This window comes from Natator depressus, chromosome 2 (assembly GCF_965152275.1).
Source record: "Natator depressus isolate rNatDep1 chromosome 2, rNatDep2.hap1, whole genome shotgun sequence".
NCBI classification, from domain to species: domain Eukaryota; kingdom Metazoa; phylum Chordata; order Testudines; family Cheloniidae; genus Natator; species Natator depressus.
This window is the reverse complement of record NC_134235.1, coordinates 82,607,435-82,621,129: the sequence shown is the minus strand read 5'-3', so window position 1 is coordinate 82,621,129 and position 13,695 is coordinate 82,607,435. Positions and strand designations below refer to the sequence as shown.

The window sequence follows — 13,695 nt, the reverse complement described above, 5'->3', positions numbered from 1 at the left end:
TAGGACAATTTACCTTAAAGGAGATCTATAAGACTGGATGTGATAATGGTACACAAAATAATGAACAGTTTACAGAGAGCAGATCAGGCACGTCTATTCACCCTCTCTAATACAAAAACAGTGGATATTCAATTAAATTGAAAGGCAGCACATTTAAAACTGGTAAAAGGAAATACTTTTCCCACAGAACATACAATTAGCCTGTGAAACTCATTGCCACACCATATCATAGAGAAAAAGGGCTATGCAGTATTCAATAGAAAGAACAGGACACGCATCTGAATAATGTCATCCAGACGTACAACAGTATAAATTAAAATAAACAGCCTTTGAAAGGGTTATAAACCCTTATTGCTTCAGGAAATAAACTAATCTGAAATGGGGATTAGGAAGAAACTTTCCCTGTGCGCAGGTTATTCCGTAATTGCCTACTACTGGGCTCTTGCACCTTCCTCTAAGGCACCTGGTATTGGCCACTGTTGAAGATATGAACTACTTGTCCAAACCTGTAAGCCTATTCCTATGCTCCTAAACACTCCAACTGCCACAATAACAGTCATCAACAGACTAAATCAAAAACTGCAGAAGAAAATAGGAATATGGTAATCCAAAAGATTGTGAGTAATTGGTGTTTGCTGCTGGTGAAAAGAAATAGGGATGATTGTGAGCCACATCTTATTATAATCCAGAATTCCATGCATGAAGTGATGTGCATATAGTTCTATGATTGTGAATTTTCCAGGCAGTTCTGAGCCTAGAAGGATATGCATACTAAATAAAGAAAGCAAAAGTTTAGTAGTATTTAATTAAGTTGGTACACAAATTAATTTGTACCTTGAAACGCAGCAATTATCAGAAAAATGACCAATGTACAAGTGGCACCTTCTTTAAAGAGTACATTAGCTTACTTTATTAACAAAAGATAACTAGTTTCTATTTTTTAATCCTGTCAGCCCTAAAGAGCCAAAACACAGATAGGGACAGCAAACAGGCTTGTATTCAGACTCATGCATCAATAAGTCCAAAATACAGAATCTACTACAAGTGCAGGCACGAGAAAGAAAGGCCGGGCTTTCAAGTCTCTGGTTGAGTTTGCAAGATTCTCAACAACAACAAAGTATTTTTGCTTGTAAAATAAGCAAATTTCTTCTGCAAGTAACAGATGCAGTAAATTTGGAACCTCATGATGCTATTTTTAGAGTCACTTTTTAAACCAGAGTTTAAAAGTAAAGGTGAACTTAAACTGAAAAAAATTTAAGTTTAAATGCTCCAACAGAAGTGACAAAAGGTAAAATACAAGTGAAATTATTCACGAGCAAGGCATTTCTTGTCTTTAAGTCCCTTCTAAGGTAAATGATGATTAATAATACATGAAAAACAATTATTTAGATTATAAAAAAATCTGAATACTTACGCAAAGGATTTTGCCCTTCACTAGCATAATATTCATACATGCCACTTTTGATAAGCGTGTCATAGTGTGGTAGGAAGTCAATTCGCTCCTTTGTTGCTGAAAGTAGTGTCTGATCAACTGACTGTAGCAAATACAAAGTAACCCCTTCTTGAACAATTTCACCTGCAATGGAATTAAAATATTCAATACAAAGGAATAATCCCTCCAAATATTGGTAAACTCCTACCCCAAAACCTGGAAGATAGTTTTAACGTCTGATGCACCTCTTTTCTCTTTCCACTAGCTATGAAATTTTCCAAGGAGGAACAGTAACTTAATTCAAAACCTTTTCATATCCCCAAACTTAGTAAAGTCAGTACTCCCAATTGAAGTACTAACACACTATCTTTGCAATTTCAAAGTTTAGACTTTTATTAGCCAAATGAAAAACATAACACCATAATGTACAGTGGAGAAAGCATTTTGTCATAGCCAAAATGGCTGAGATTTCCTTCCAGTTTTGCAGCAAAGTTTACCTTTTGGTTAAACTGAAACAAAACAAAAAAAACCCAAAAAAACAAAAAACCCCACAAACCTAGAAAATTAAGTAAATGAATGTACACAGTAATATTGGAAATACTTTTTCAACTTCACCTAGTGTTCCTCATCTGCTAACGTTATAATAAATCCACTACAAGAAAACAGTGTAGTTACAGTCACAATATAAGACTGATTTGTGTACCAGTTACAAAATCTTGTGTGTCACTATCCAGGCATGCTTAGCTAAACCACTTTTTACTCTAATTACATAAGAAATTAAACTTCACATAGAACGAGATGCCATTTTGCAGACATTATTTATCACATAACTTAACCACTTTGTTAGTTTTTCAGTGCCCCAATGGTTCCTGGAAGAGTTGGCATTATTTAGAATTGCAAAATAAAAATATTAACTTTAACTATACATTTGACAACACCGCAAATTATACTTAGCACATAGAAGTACTTTATCTGATGACAGACAACTAAATATTAGTTTCCATCATCAAAAACAGTATGTGTGTGAAATTTGTTCCAAAATGGATTTTCGTAACAATTTTGCAACGCTTTATTATATAAAGAGGCTTTGTACTTCCCTTGGCTATTGTATATGTAGCATAGGAATACAAATAACATTCTTACAGTTTTGATACAGTTATGCACTGGACAGCTGTTTTGGAGTGAGATGTATGGTAAATAATATATCACACTTACTGAAGTTGTCATCTGTAATTTCTTTTCTATTGGTTGTTGTGATAACAAAGTTATCTTCAGAAGAAATGCAGAGTGCCTACAAAATTGTAAAAAAAGTCAGTTATAAAAATCAGCTGTTACATAAAGTGAAGGATAGATAAAGAGAAGGAAAAATAAAAAAGTACTCGTCTCCTTTCCATTCATTTTGTCATTAATCAATGAACAATGATCAAATATGTAATATTTTGCCCTTAACATTACCTTTAGGAATTGACAGAATGCAATCTAATTCCAAGAGGTTTTTTTCACTTTGCCGTTTTTTACATCACTTGCTCTGGTACAAGAAGTTTCCCTTACATGATTTAAGCACCATCAATTAGAAGCTGTGCAAGGCTTTGCACAAGGAGACACTGTCTTGTAGGTAATCTTAGAGCCTGACATATGAAATATGAATAACCGTAATTTAAACTGCATAGCTACAAATATTAATGATCATGAAATAACCCATGGCTTGTATCTGACTACAATATCCAACCAAAGGGAATTATACATCAGTTAGAATGGCATTTCTTTTACTTTTCCTAAAATAGCATCTTCATTCAAAATGGCCATTTGTTCTCACATTATAATAAATAAAATAAAGAATAAAAATCAGTTTTTTATAACACACTAATTTTGAATATTGCAGTCAAGTTCCATCTAACTTTTCTCCTTTCCAAGTTTAACAATACATTTTTGGTATTATAATATGCCTGACATACCTCTGACAACCTTCATTACCTCTTAACTATATCAATATCTGCTATAGCTTTCTTCAAAACTTTTACTCATTAGTTTGACCAAATGTATATTTTTCTTTGATATGGTAATTTCTGTATTTTCTATACTTCTAATATATACAAACATCTTATTTGCCACTTCAAAATGATACTGCACACCTAGTAAATATCTTAATTTAACTATTCATTAGGATGCCAAACACTTCCCACAACCCTCACAGGATCCTGTGAACTGAATACCAATTAGCATATAAGTTTAGCAAAAATAGATTAAACATGCACTAATTTATTATACAGAGTGTGGATATCAACCCTTATATTTAGGTTGCCTAACCTTTTCTATTAGAACTCATTCTTTCCCCGAGAAGCTCCAACATCTCCATTGTTTGCAACAATTTGGAAGAGGCTACAAAAATGCATTTTCTTTGTCCCATGAAATTCCTTTCAAGTTTGATAGTTGTAAACTATTAAATGTCACCATTTCCCTTATGTTGCTTGCATTTCTGAGGAAAATCTTGCCAGCATACCAAAATAAATACTCTAAAGAGCCAGATCAATGCCACTGACAAAGAAGCAGCAGCATCACAGCACAGGAGAGCACCTGGGTGATGCCAGAACAGCTAGAGCAGTGGGGCAGGTGCTTCAAAATGCCAAACTGTTTCATTATAACAGACTGAAGACACCGATCTAGAAAAGATGTTGCAGTCGGTAAGGATTGGCGGGGTCTAGAACCCAGGATTGCGGGCTCCTGGGCAATTAACACCTCCACTGAGGAACTGGGTGGAGTAGCATCCAACAATTACTGGACAGCTAGGTAGTGCAGGAAGTACCACCCAAAGACACCAGAACAACAGAACCCTGTGGCCGCCTGATTGGTCCACACCAATTATTTAAACCAGGAAACTGGCCTAGTGAGTCCTCTCAGCAACAATGAAAACTCACGCCCGCTATCACTACAGACCTTGCCTTTAACTCAGTCTTGGACACCTGCCTTTGACCCCGCCTCACCTAGGCTTACTAACTAGTCCTGACTCCTGCCTTCAATTCCAGCTCAGCTTGACCTTAGTACCAGTCTCTTGACTTGGCAACCTGTCCCAACTCCTCAATTCAATCCCAGCCCGGCAGACACCACAGGGCCAGCTGCTTATGCCCCGGCCATTACAATAATCATCATCACAAGAGAAACGTGTTAACAGCTTTGAAGGACAAGATCATGCCATTCTGAATTAAATTTGAGAAGATTATTCTACACATAAGGAGCAGCACAGAAGGAAGCATGGAAGTGCTTGTAGGAAAAACAGGAAAATGGACAATGAAGCTTGGCACTGATTGCAGAGCAGAGAGCATGGTGTACAATGATAAAGTTCAGTGGAGAAACTATGAAAGGCCTTCAAAAGACAAGCAGATTTTATTTGATACAATGGAGAAGGTGAAAGGACAGGGATGAGACAGGCAAATCAACTGGCCAAAACGATGATCTTAGCTGTAGCATTTTCGACAGATGTGAGGGGGCAAGATGTATGGCAGGAGAACCAGAGAGAAGCTGCATTACGCAAAGAAGGAGGGATAACAGACTGGACAAGAATTTTGGCAATGTAGACAGAAAGAATGATTATTTAACCTACTGTAACTGCAATTCTTTGAGATTTTGTAGTCACTGTGGTTCTCATGGTTAAGTGTACATGGGACTCACGTGAACAAGCTCAGAATCTTTTGCATAGCAGTGTCCTCTGTGGCCACACATGCACCTTGTGCCTCCTCAAGCTCTCGTGCAAAGCCATAAAGGGCAGAGCCGCTACAACATTCCACCATTCCCTCACAATTTGAAGCCTGTAGTAGCTGGGAACCCCAAAAAACCAGGAACAGAGGCCAGGTCATAGTAGCCACACTGACAACATTTTGAAGAATCAGTTACTGTAGATCAAGCAACTGTTCTTGATTCTTCAAGTAAGTGTCAGTATAGATCTCTGTGCAGATGACTGGCAAGCAGTATCCTCTTAGGTGGTGGGAATGAGAAGTAGCAGCTGCATCAGTTGAAGCATTATGTATTGTACTTAGCTGCCACAGCTGATGCCAAGTTTGTGAGAGCAGTACTACAATCACTGTACAAGTCTCAGAAAAACACACATTTCTGACAGGCCAAGAATATCACTTGAACTCTGGTGGAGTGAGCCTTGAAGTCTGGAGGTATACCAGCACACTGTGTTACCCATTTTGATATCCTCTGTAAGGAAATGGCTTGACTTTAGAAAACACAGCCATGGCTCTAAATAGTCTGATTGATTTGGTTCCATCAATGTAGTAAAGCAAAGTCTAGTGTGTGTCTCTTTTCTCCTGATGCAGAGTGTGGCTTAGGGACAACTTATGAAGACCGGCAATTTGATCAACTGATTTAGATGAAAAATTCTCAGATCACCTTACAAATAAACAGGTGCAGTTGCAGCACCATCTTATTCCTATGGAATGTTGTATAGATGTGGTTCAGATATAAATGGCTGAAGCTCACTGACTATTCCTGGCTGAAGTAATAACCATTAGAAAGACTGTCTGGAGTGAGATGGTGCAGGGAGCAACCTGACAGAGGTTCAAATGGAGGCTTCACAAGTCTCAGATGAGCCTGACTGAGGTCCCAGGCAGGAACTGGTTCTTTGACTGGTGAGTGTGTAATAGTCACTTGAGAAACTTGATATCTTGGAATGAGTAAAGACCCAAGCACGACTCTATAGGCAGGTGGCAAGCTAAAATCACCAAAAGGTGGACTTTAATAGATCCGAACAAAAGGCCTACCTGTTTTAAGTGCAATAAGTAGTTGAAGGTCTGTGGGAATGGGTCCAGACCATGTTGGACTGCCAATATTGAGAAACTTTTCCTTTTAGACAAATACATTCTTCTAGTAGATGCTTTCCTGCTCTGTGTTAGTATTTCCTAGACCTGTAGCAAGAAGTCTTTGTCTATAGTATTTCACCAGCCAGTCAACAGCCACACCCTCAGTTGCAATGACTTCAGGCCTGGTATATCTGGCCATGGTATTGTAAGATCAGGTCCAAGAAATCTGGGAGTTGGATTGGAGGTAGGATGGACATTTGTAATAGTCTGTCAGGCGAAACAGCCTTGGCCCATATCAAGCTATGACAATGATAATGGCTTTGTCTCCTTTGATTTTGGAAAGGACCCTGGAGGTCCAGGGAATCGATGGAAAGGCATACAAGAGGGCTTTTTCCTGTTTGTAACAGGCTCTCATGAGAAGGAAGGTGTTTGGTAACAACCCTGGAGTTACCTCCTCTCTGGAACAAAAGTTCTAGCACTTGGAATTGACATTGATGGGGAACAGCTCTATCATCAGGGTCCTCCAACATAGGAATATCATCTCTATGATAGACGTCCACAACAACCACTTGTGAGTGGTGACCAACTGTCTGATCAGGATGTCTGCCAGTTTGTTGCTGACACCTGGGAGATGAAGAGCCATTATGTTATCAACTGTTGGTGGTATGTCCAGGGCCCAATAGCTTCCAGGCAGAGGGGAGAGGAGCATGTGCCTCTTTGCTTGTTTATACGGTGCATCACAAGGTGTTATGTATCAAGATATGCTGTGGGAAGTTTTGCAGAACAAGTAGGAAGACTATGCAGGAGGATGTTAATACGGAACTCCATATCCTCTAGGGACTATGTCCCCATATTTGAAGGTAGCCCAGGTGGTCTTGCTAACCTGTATCAGACACATCAGTGATTACAGTCTTATTCAGAGAATGGTACCTCTCCATGCATGTTTACACGTTCTCTCTACCACCTGTGACTGCTCTAACTCTGGCTCAGATTGAAGTCTGGCAACTGGCACCATGTACCTGCATGCAGACATATGGCCTAGCAGCCCCAGATACAAGCATACCATCATAGACATGTTTTCTTCTAACCCATGCACCAGTGTTTGCATGGACAGGAACCTGTCTTCAGGGAAGCATGCTCTCACTGAACCAAAGTCAATCAGGGCTCCTATGAACTCTATGGTCTGTGGTGACCTGGAGAGCTAGAATGATGGAGGAAAGTGTTATCACCTTGAATCTGAGGTGGCATATATATTTGTTCAGTCTCCTCAGGTCTAAGGTAGGTCAAAGACCTTCTTTTCTTATTTGGAATAAGGAAGTACAGGGAGAAGACTCCGCCCCTTTATTCTCACATTCTCTTCTACTGATCCCAGACAAAGCAATTAGTCCACTTCTGTTTGTAACAAACTCTCATTAGAAGAGTCCCTGGAAAGATGGTAGTGAAGGGATTTGTATAGGACAGACTTGGGCAGTGATAACTAATACCCATTTGTCAGCTGTAACAGCTGCCCAGGCCCGGTAGAATGTAGCAGATGGTTCCAGAAGGTTGGTGTAGACTTCAGATTAGCACAGTTGTGGCTCTTGACATTCCTGTTAAACCTACTGCCTCAGAGGGAGCTGGGATGGTCAAGGAGGCAGAAGAGGGGCATCCCCTGGAATACTAGGTTTCTTCTGCTGCTGATATTCAGTCTGTCAGTCCTGGAAGCAAGGTGTACTCTGCCTTTGTTTGGGTTGATATCTGTAAGGCTTTCTGCAGGGAGCCAGCAGATAAATCTCCAGGGACTTTAATATAGCCCTTGTGGGATTCAAGAGAGTTTAGGCCAAGTCCATCAGGACCTGCACTACCTTACCCTTCAGGACAGCAAGAAAGCCTGGCAGGCCAGCCAAACCGCTTTGAGCTCCCTGACGTTGATTATGGAGGGCCAGATCGTCCCACAACCAGCAGCCCTGCATGCTGCTGGCCCAGGTGTGCTTGCCAGCCCACATCTGAAGCATCAGAGACCAGGGTCACTGACGGGGATGGGGCCACAAAGGGAGCTCCCTCCAACACCAACCCAAAGTCCAACCACCAATCCAGGGATGACCAGATGTGATCCAACACCCAGCTTACCCGGTCTAGGTCGTGCCTGTTGAGAATGTAGACCAACGCCAGCCACACTTGCAGAAGCCAGAGATGGAGCCAAGTGTGACAGACCACATATGTACATGTGGCCCAACAACGAGTCAGGTGCGAGCCGTGGTGAGCGGGTCATTCTTCACATGGAAGATCAGGTCTGACATGGCCTGAAAACGTGCCTCCTGAAGGAAGGCTCTGGCTTGCATGGAGTCGAGGACCGCTCCAATGAACTCTATCCATTGCACTGTCCTTAAGGTGGACTTTTTTTGTTGTTTATCATCAGGCCCAGGTCGCAACAGGTGGAGATCACCAGATTGATGCTCCTCTGCACTAGTTCCGGAAATCTGACCTTGATGAGCCAATCGTCAAGATACGGGAAGCCCTGGACCCCTTGATGTCTCAGGTTAGGGGTCACTGGCACCAGACATTTTGTGAATACTTTTGGGGCCAAAGGGCAGTGCTGTGAACTGGAAATGGCGTCTGCCCACTATGAAAGGGAGGAACCGTTTGTGACCTTGAAATATGGAAATAAACGTCCCTCAAGTCAAGGGCGGCGTACCAGTTTCCTGGATCCAGGAAGAGGATGGAGGCCAGGGACACCATGCAAAAATTCAACTTCTTGAGAGACTTGTTGAGGCGTCGTAGGTCTAAAATAGGGCTGAGGCCCCCTTTTGCTTTCAGGATTAGGAAGTAGCGGGAGTAGAACCCTTTTCCTTCCATGTCCCCAGGGACCTCCTCTACCGCCCACAGGTGCGGTAGGTTCTCAACCTTCTGAATGAGATGTTGCTCGTGACAATGATCCTGAAGAGGGATGGGGAAAAGGGTGGGTGGGACAGAGGGGTGGCTGACAATTGCAGAGTATAGCCCGAGATACTCTCTCTAGCACCCAGCAGTTCGAGATGACCCACGACCAGGCTGAACGGTAAGGACGGAGATGGCTGAGGAAAGAATCAGGTGGATCCAGGGAGATGACTGGGGTGTTACTCTCGAATTCACCCTCAAAATGAGCACTTCTGGCCCCCTGGATGCTTTGCCAGACTGGGTGGGCTGTGCGGGTGAGCGGCAGGAGGAAGGGCGGTGATGACTAAAGCTTGTGTCTCTATCCCTTCTCCTTGCAGACCCCTGTCGAGGCTGGCGGCGGGGGTGACCGGAACTGCTTCCTTGCAGACTGCAGCATATGCATACCCAGCAAGCGAAGAGTGGCCCGAGTGTCTTTCAACCCATGCAGCCTCGCGCCCATCTGCTCCACAAAGAGTCCATTCCCACCAAATGGGAGATCCTGGATTGAGGTCTGCATTTCTTGGGAGAGGCCAGCAGTTTGAAGCCCGGAGCTGCGCTTCCAACGAGCCCCAAAACTAGCATATAAAACTGAGTTCACCACATGCTCGAGAGAGTTGACTGAACCCAACACAAGAAGCTGACGAATCCTAAATGCAACCAACACCTGGACTATCCGTGTGGAAAGGACCCTCCTCCATCTCAGGGTTAAGAGGATAAGAAGAATTGGTAAGATTTCATTTCAAAGATTGTATTTCCCTTTCTATTCTTTAATATAAATAGCTGTAGGTCATCTTACTGAGTCTACGCTCTCTAGCAAGACCTAAAGTAACCATATTTTAGATTATAAATCCAAGACAACTGGCCTCAAGAGAGATTGAAAAGAATTGTTTTAAGCAACTGCTTTTAATATTCTAGACTTGTCCCTTTTGAACCAATCTCATCAAAGAGAAGTAACCATACTCTTCAAAGTGCCTTAAAGACAAGTGCACCCTTGGAAGTGTGATAAACAGGTACTAAAGAATGGTTGATCATAAGTAAAAGTAATAAGAAATTTGCACTGTTCTTTGATATAACTGCTGAGCCTTAACTCTAGCCTGTATTCCATGTGTAGTCAACACATCTGGTTGTGTCCACATTTGAGTGGTAAACTCCTGACTATATACTGAAGTGGTTCTGGGTGAATTAATAAATTGTTGGCTGGTGAAGAATAAGCAAGTGGCCTGGTTTGAGAAATACTGCCCAAGTTAAAAGTTGACCAGAAAAAACCCCAGCATGAAACTAGTGGGTTAACACTCCCCAGACTCAATAAAAAGGGGTTATCCTATTGGGATTCTATTATATATTGGCAAACCTAGTTAGTCTGAAGCTTTAAAATCTAACTGGCATCCAGCAAAATTCATAAATTGACTCCCTTTCATGCTTACACCACTCCCACACTGGTTGCACTCTGAACAGAGGCTCCTTGAAAACCTCATTGGGGTCATTCTCTGATAGCAGAAGAGAGGGATCATCGCTTCATACCAACAAGAAGGAATAAGTCAGGATGGCATGGAGGAATATATTCCTCATAGAAGAGTGACGCTGGTACTGGATCGGATGTCTCTTCAATACTCGGAATATCTCCAGGGGTGATACCGATGCCTCCAGCATACTTGAGGTTGTTGCTCAACTCCATTGTTGACACTGGTTACAGGTTTGGTGCTAAATCTCTCATTCTGCCCTTTTAGGAACTTTGTCCTCAGAGCTGTGTCTTGCATCTTCCATCTGAGAACATCCCTTGGTCTTGGAAACAAGCTTATGCCTGGACCAGCTGTGCAAGTCGGCATCCTATTTGAGTGGGCAAAGATGCCAGCTTTGCTGCCTAAGTTGGGGAAAGTTGTACAGGAGCCAAGTCGTTGGTCCTGGTACTACTGGTGCTAATGCACTCAATGCTGAGACTGTCAGCACTGAAGTCTTATGCATTGGGGACTTCTCCAACATGTTAAGGAGGTTGGTGTTGATGCTATTGATGCCAACTCTGCTGATGTCCTTTTTACATTATTTTCATTGCCTTATCCCAGAGTAAGAAGAATGATTGAGGGAGCACTAGCTGATGCTGGTATATCTGGCCTCACTCTGATCAGAATAGTCATCCCTCAGGATCCAAAGTGACCTGCATGGACTGCTCAAGTAAATATAGATTGAGTTGTGCATCCCAGAACTTGCAGGTCCTGGCAGAGAAGAGCTTGCACACAGAGTACTTATCCAGGAGGCCTTCTCTCCTAGGCAGAAGAGACATTGGTTGTGTCCACCCTTCATAAGGATCAGTCAGTCGTATGACAGACAGGGTTTGAAACTTGGGGCGTGGCAGTTGATGCTAAGAGCCTTGACCTGCCATAAATGGGGGATGTACTGGATGACAGGTGAGTCAATCAACTCTTGCTATTTTTTAAAGGAACATGTTTTTTCTCTAAAGTGTGAAAACAGAATTCTTCACCAAATGGGTTGAAAAGAACTGGTTTAAGGGATCTGAACAGAGTACCAGGCTAGACACTTGCTGGATTCCATCTTGCTGTCACAGTTAAGAGGCACATGAGGTAGGAGAATGGCCCCTCAGCCTTTTATGCCCTCACATGGGAGCATGAGAAGGCACAGTACGCATACATGACCATGAAGAACACTGCTATTCAAAAGAAATCCAATCTTGTGCACATGAACACCTACAGTGGGACCCACACTTGACACATACTTAAAGAAAGAGTGGATCTTATAAACATTGGTCATGACCAACATTAGAGCTAGTTGGAACATTTCTGACAAAAAGTATCAAAACATTTTGGTTTCAATTAAGACTTCATCAAAATGTCTTGGGTTTTTTTGGGTCAGGGAAGATAAAGAGACCCTCACATTATAGCCTAGTGGTTAGAGCACTGGCCTGAGACATAGGATACTCAAATTCAAGTCCCTGCTCTGCAAGAATCAAAGTGATCTAGTGTGAAAAACTCTGCTTTGAATCAGGCAGGACTTGAACCTGGGTCTCCCATGTACCAGGCCACTCCCCTAACCACCAAGCTACACATACATCAATCATTCAGGCATTCAGATATCTCTTCTCAAATTGACATTTTCTGCACAATTCCATTTTCACAAAAACTGTTGAAAGGGTTTGTTTTCATTCCAAAGCAGAACACACACACCACATTTTTCAATCTCAAATGTTGCAGCGAATCAGAATTGTCATCTTCCTGTTAGCCCTAACCAATACCACTACCAATTCTCATCTTCTCCTTGTCTTTTGGCTTCTCTCTTTTTGTTCAGCCACTGAAACCTGATGGCAACAGAATTTCTTTAGAAAGGGCACCTCTGCCCATGCCTCCTAACTGAGACAGAGGTGCAGGTATAGTTCTAGCACCTCTCCTTTACAGGTTATGGGGTCCTTTTCTCTTTGGGGATGTCTATGTGAAATTACTCATACTACAATAATCTTAATAAATCAACAACAAAAATATTAAAAAAGAGAATGAAATAAAATAAAAGGTTTGCTTAACACATCTAAATTAATCCTTCTCATGACTGAATCTAAATAAGGCATTGGAAACTTCTCTTTTGTCCAGAGACCAATTCTTGCTCTGTGCTCCTTAGATACTTAAGCCCCTCCCCCAATTTTCCTAACCAGTTACACACAAACACTCTAGGACTAGAAGAATTACTCATCCTGCAGGAGGCAGCCCAATGAGGGATGATGACTAACAATAGCAAATAATGACCTTTCAAAGGCTGAACAACCTTGCTCAGACACTACCTTACATGGACCACCATAACTGGCTATACCAAGATTCAGAGAGGCCTCAACTTCTCCAAGCAATTATTTCTTTTACTAAGAAATGACTTATGACCAGATCCCCAGACCTTCCATCACAGTTATGAAGGAAGAAGCAGCAGGATTTGGGTACCGCCTGGATTTATGGGTCCAAAGAGAGAGGCTGTGTCACACAAAATGTCCAGGGGATGATGACTATGCTTTCACACTAGTAGAGGGAGAGTAGTGAGCTTGAGTAGACAGTGAATTCAGTTTGAGATTTTAACATCAAAAGGTGAAACCAGGACATCCATAAGACGTCTGAAAGATAGGCCAAAATGTGAAATTGGATGGAGTGAGACAGATCAGGATTAGAAAATGAAATTTCATCTGGAGGATCCACTTAGCTAGGTAAGCATTCAATGGCCTGATGTAAGATGCAAGAAAAATTGCCCCATCAATCATTTCCCAGGAGAGAGGGATTTTTTTTGCTGGTTTGTGTTGAACAGCACACCAAAGTTTGACAAACTTAGATGAGTCAGAAACTCTGATTCCTGAACAGCTCTTAGTGTTCAAAGACACATCAGTAACTGCACAAGTCAGTTGAGGTGGGGCAGGACAGTAAACTTCTGCCAATAAAGGGCTGCCAGCATCACAACATTGAACTCTGCAAAGACTGTGGGAGCAAATAAAACACCAAATGATACGGTGGCATATTAAAAAATATATTTGAGACAGAGCAAGCCATAAATATTTTTGAAACAAAAGAAATATGCAAATAGGCATTCCTT

The 13,695-nt window shown here is 41.8% G+C and overlaps 1 protein-coding gene across 2 annotated transcripts in view; it reads right to left on the bottom strand.

Moving 5' to 3' along the window:
* Window positions 1-13,695, bottom strand: part of SMCHD1 (structural maintenance of chromosomes flexible hinge domain containing 1) — a 170,381-nt gene that overhangs the window by 153,612 nt on the left and 3,074 nt on the right. For both annotated transcript variants that reach the window (XM_074944544.1, XM_074944545.1), the window contains exons 2-3: window positions 2,648-2,723; window positions 1,415-1,576 (exon numbers count right to left, since the gene is read on the bottom strand). In XM_074944544.1, the coding sequence (XP_074800645.1) occupies window positions 1,415-1,576; window positions 2,648-2,723 (238 nt within the window). The remainder of the gene's footprint in view (window positions 1-1,414; window positions 1,577-2,647; window positions 2,724-13,695) is intronic.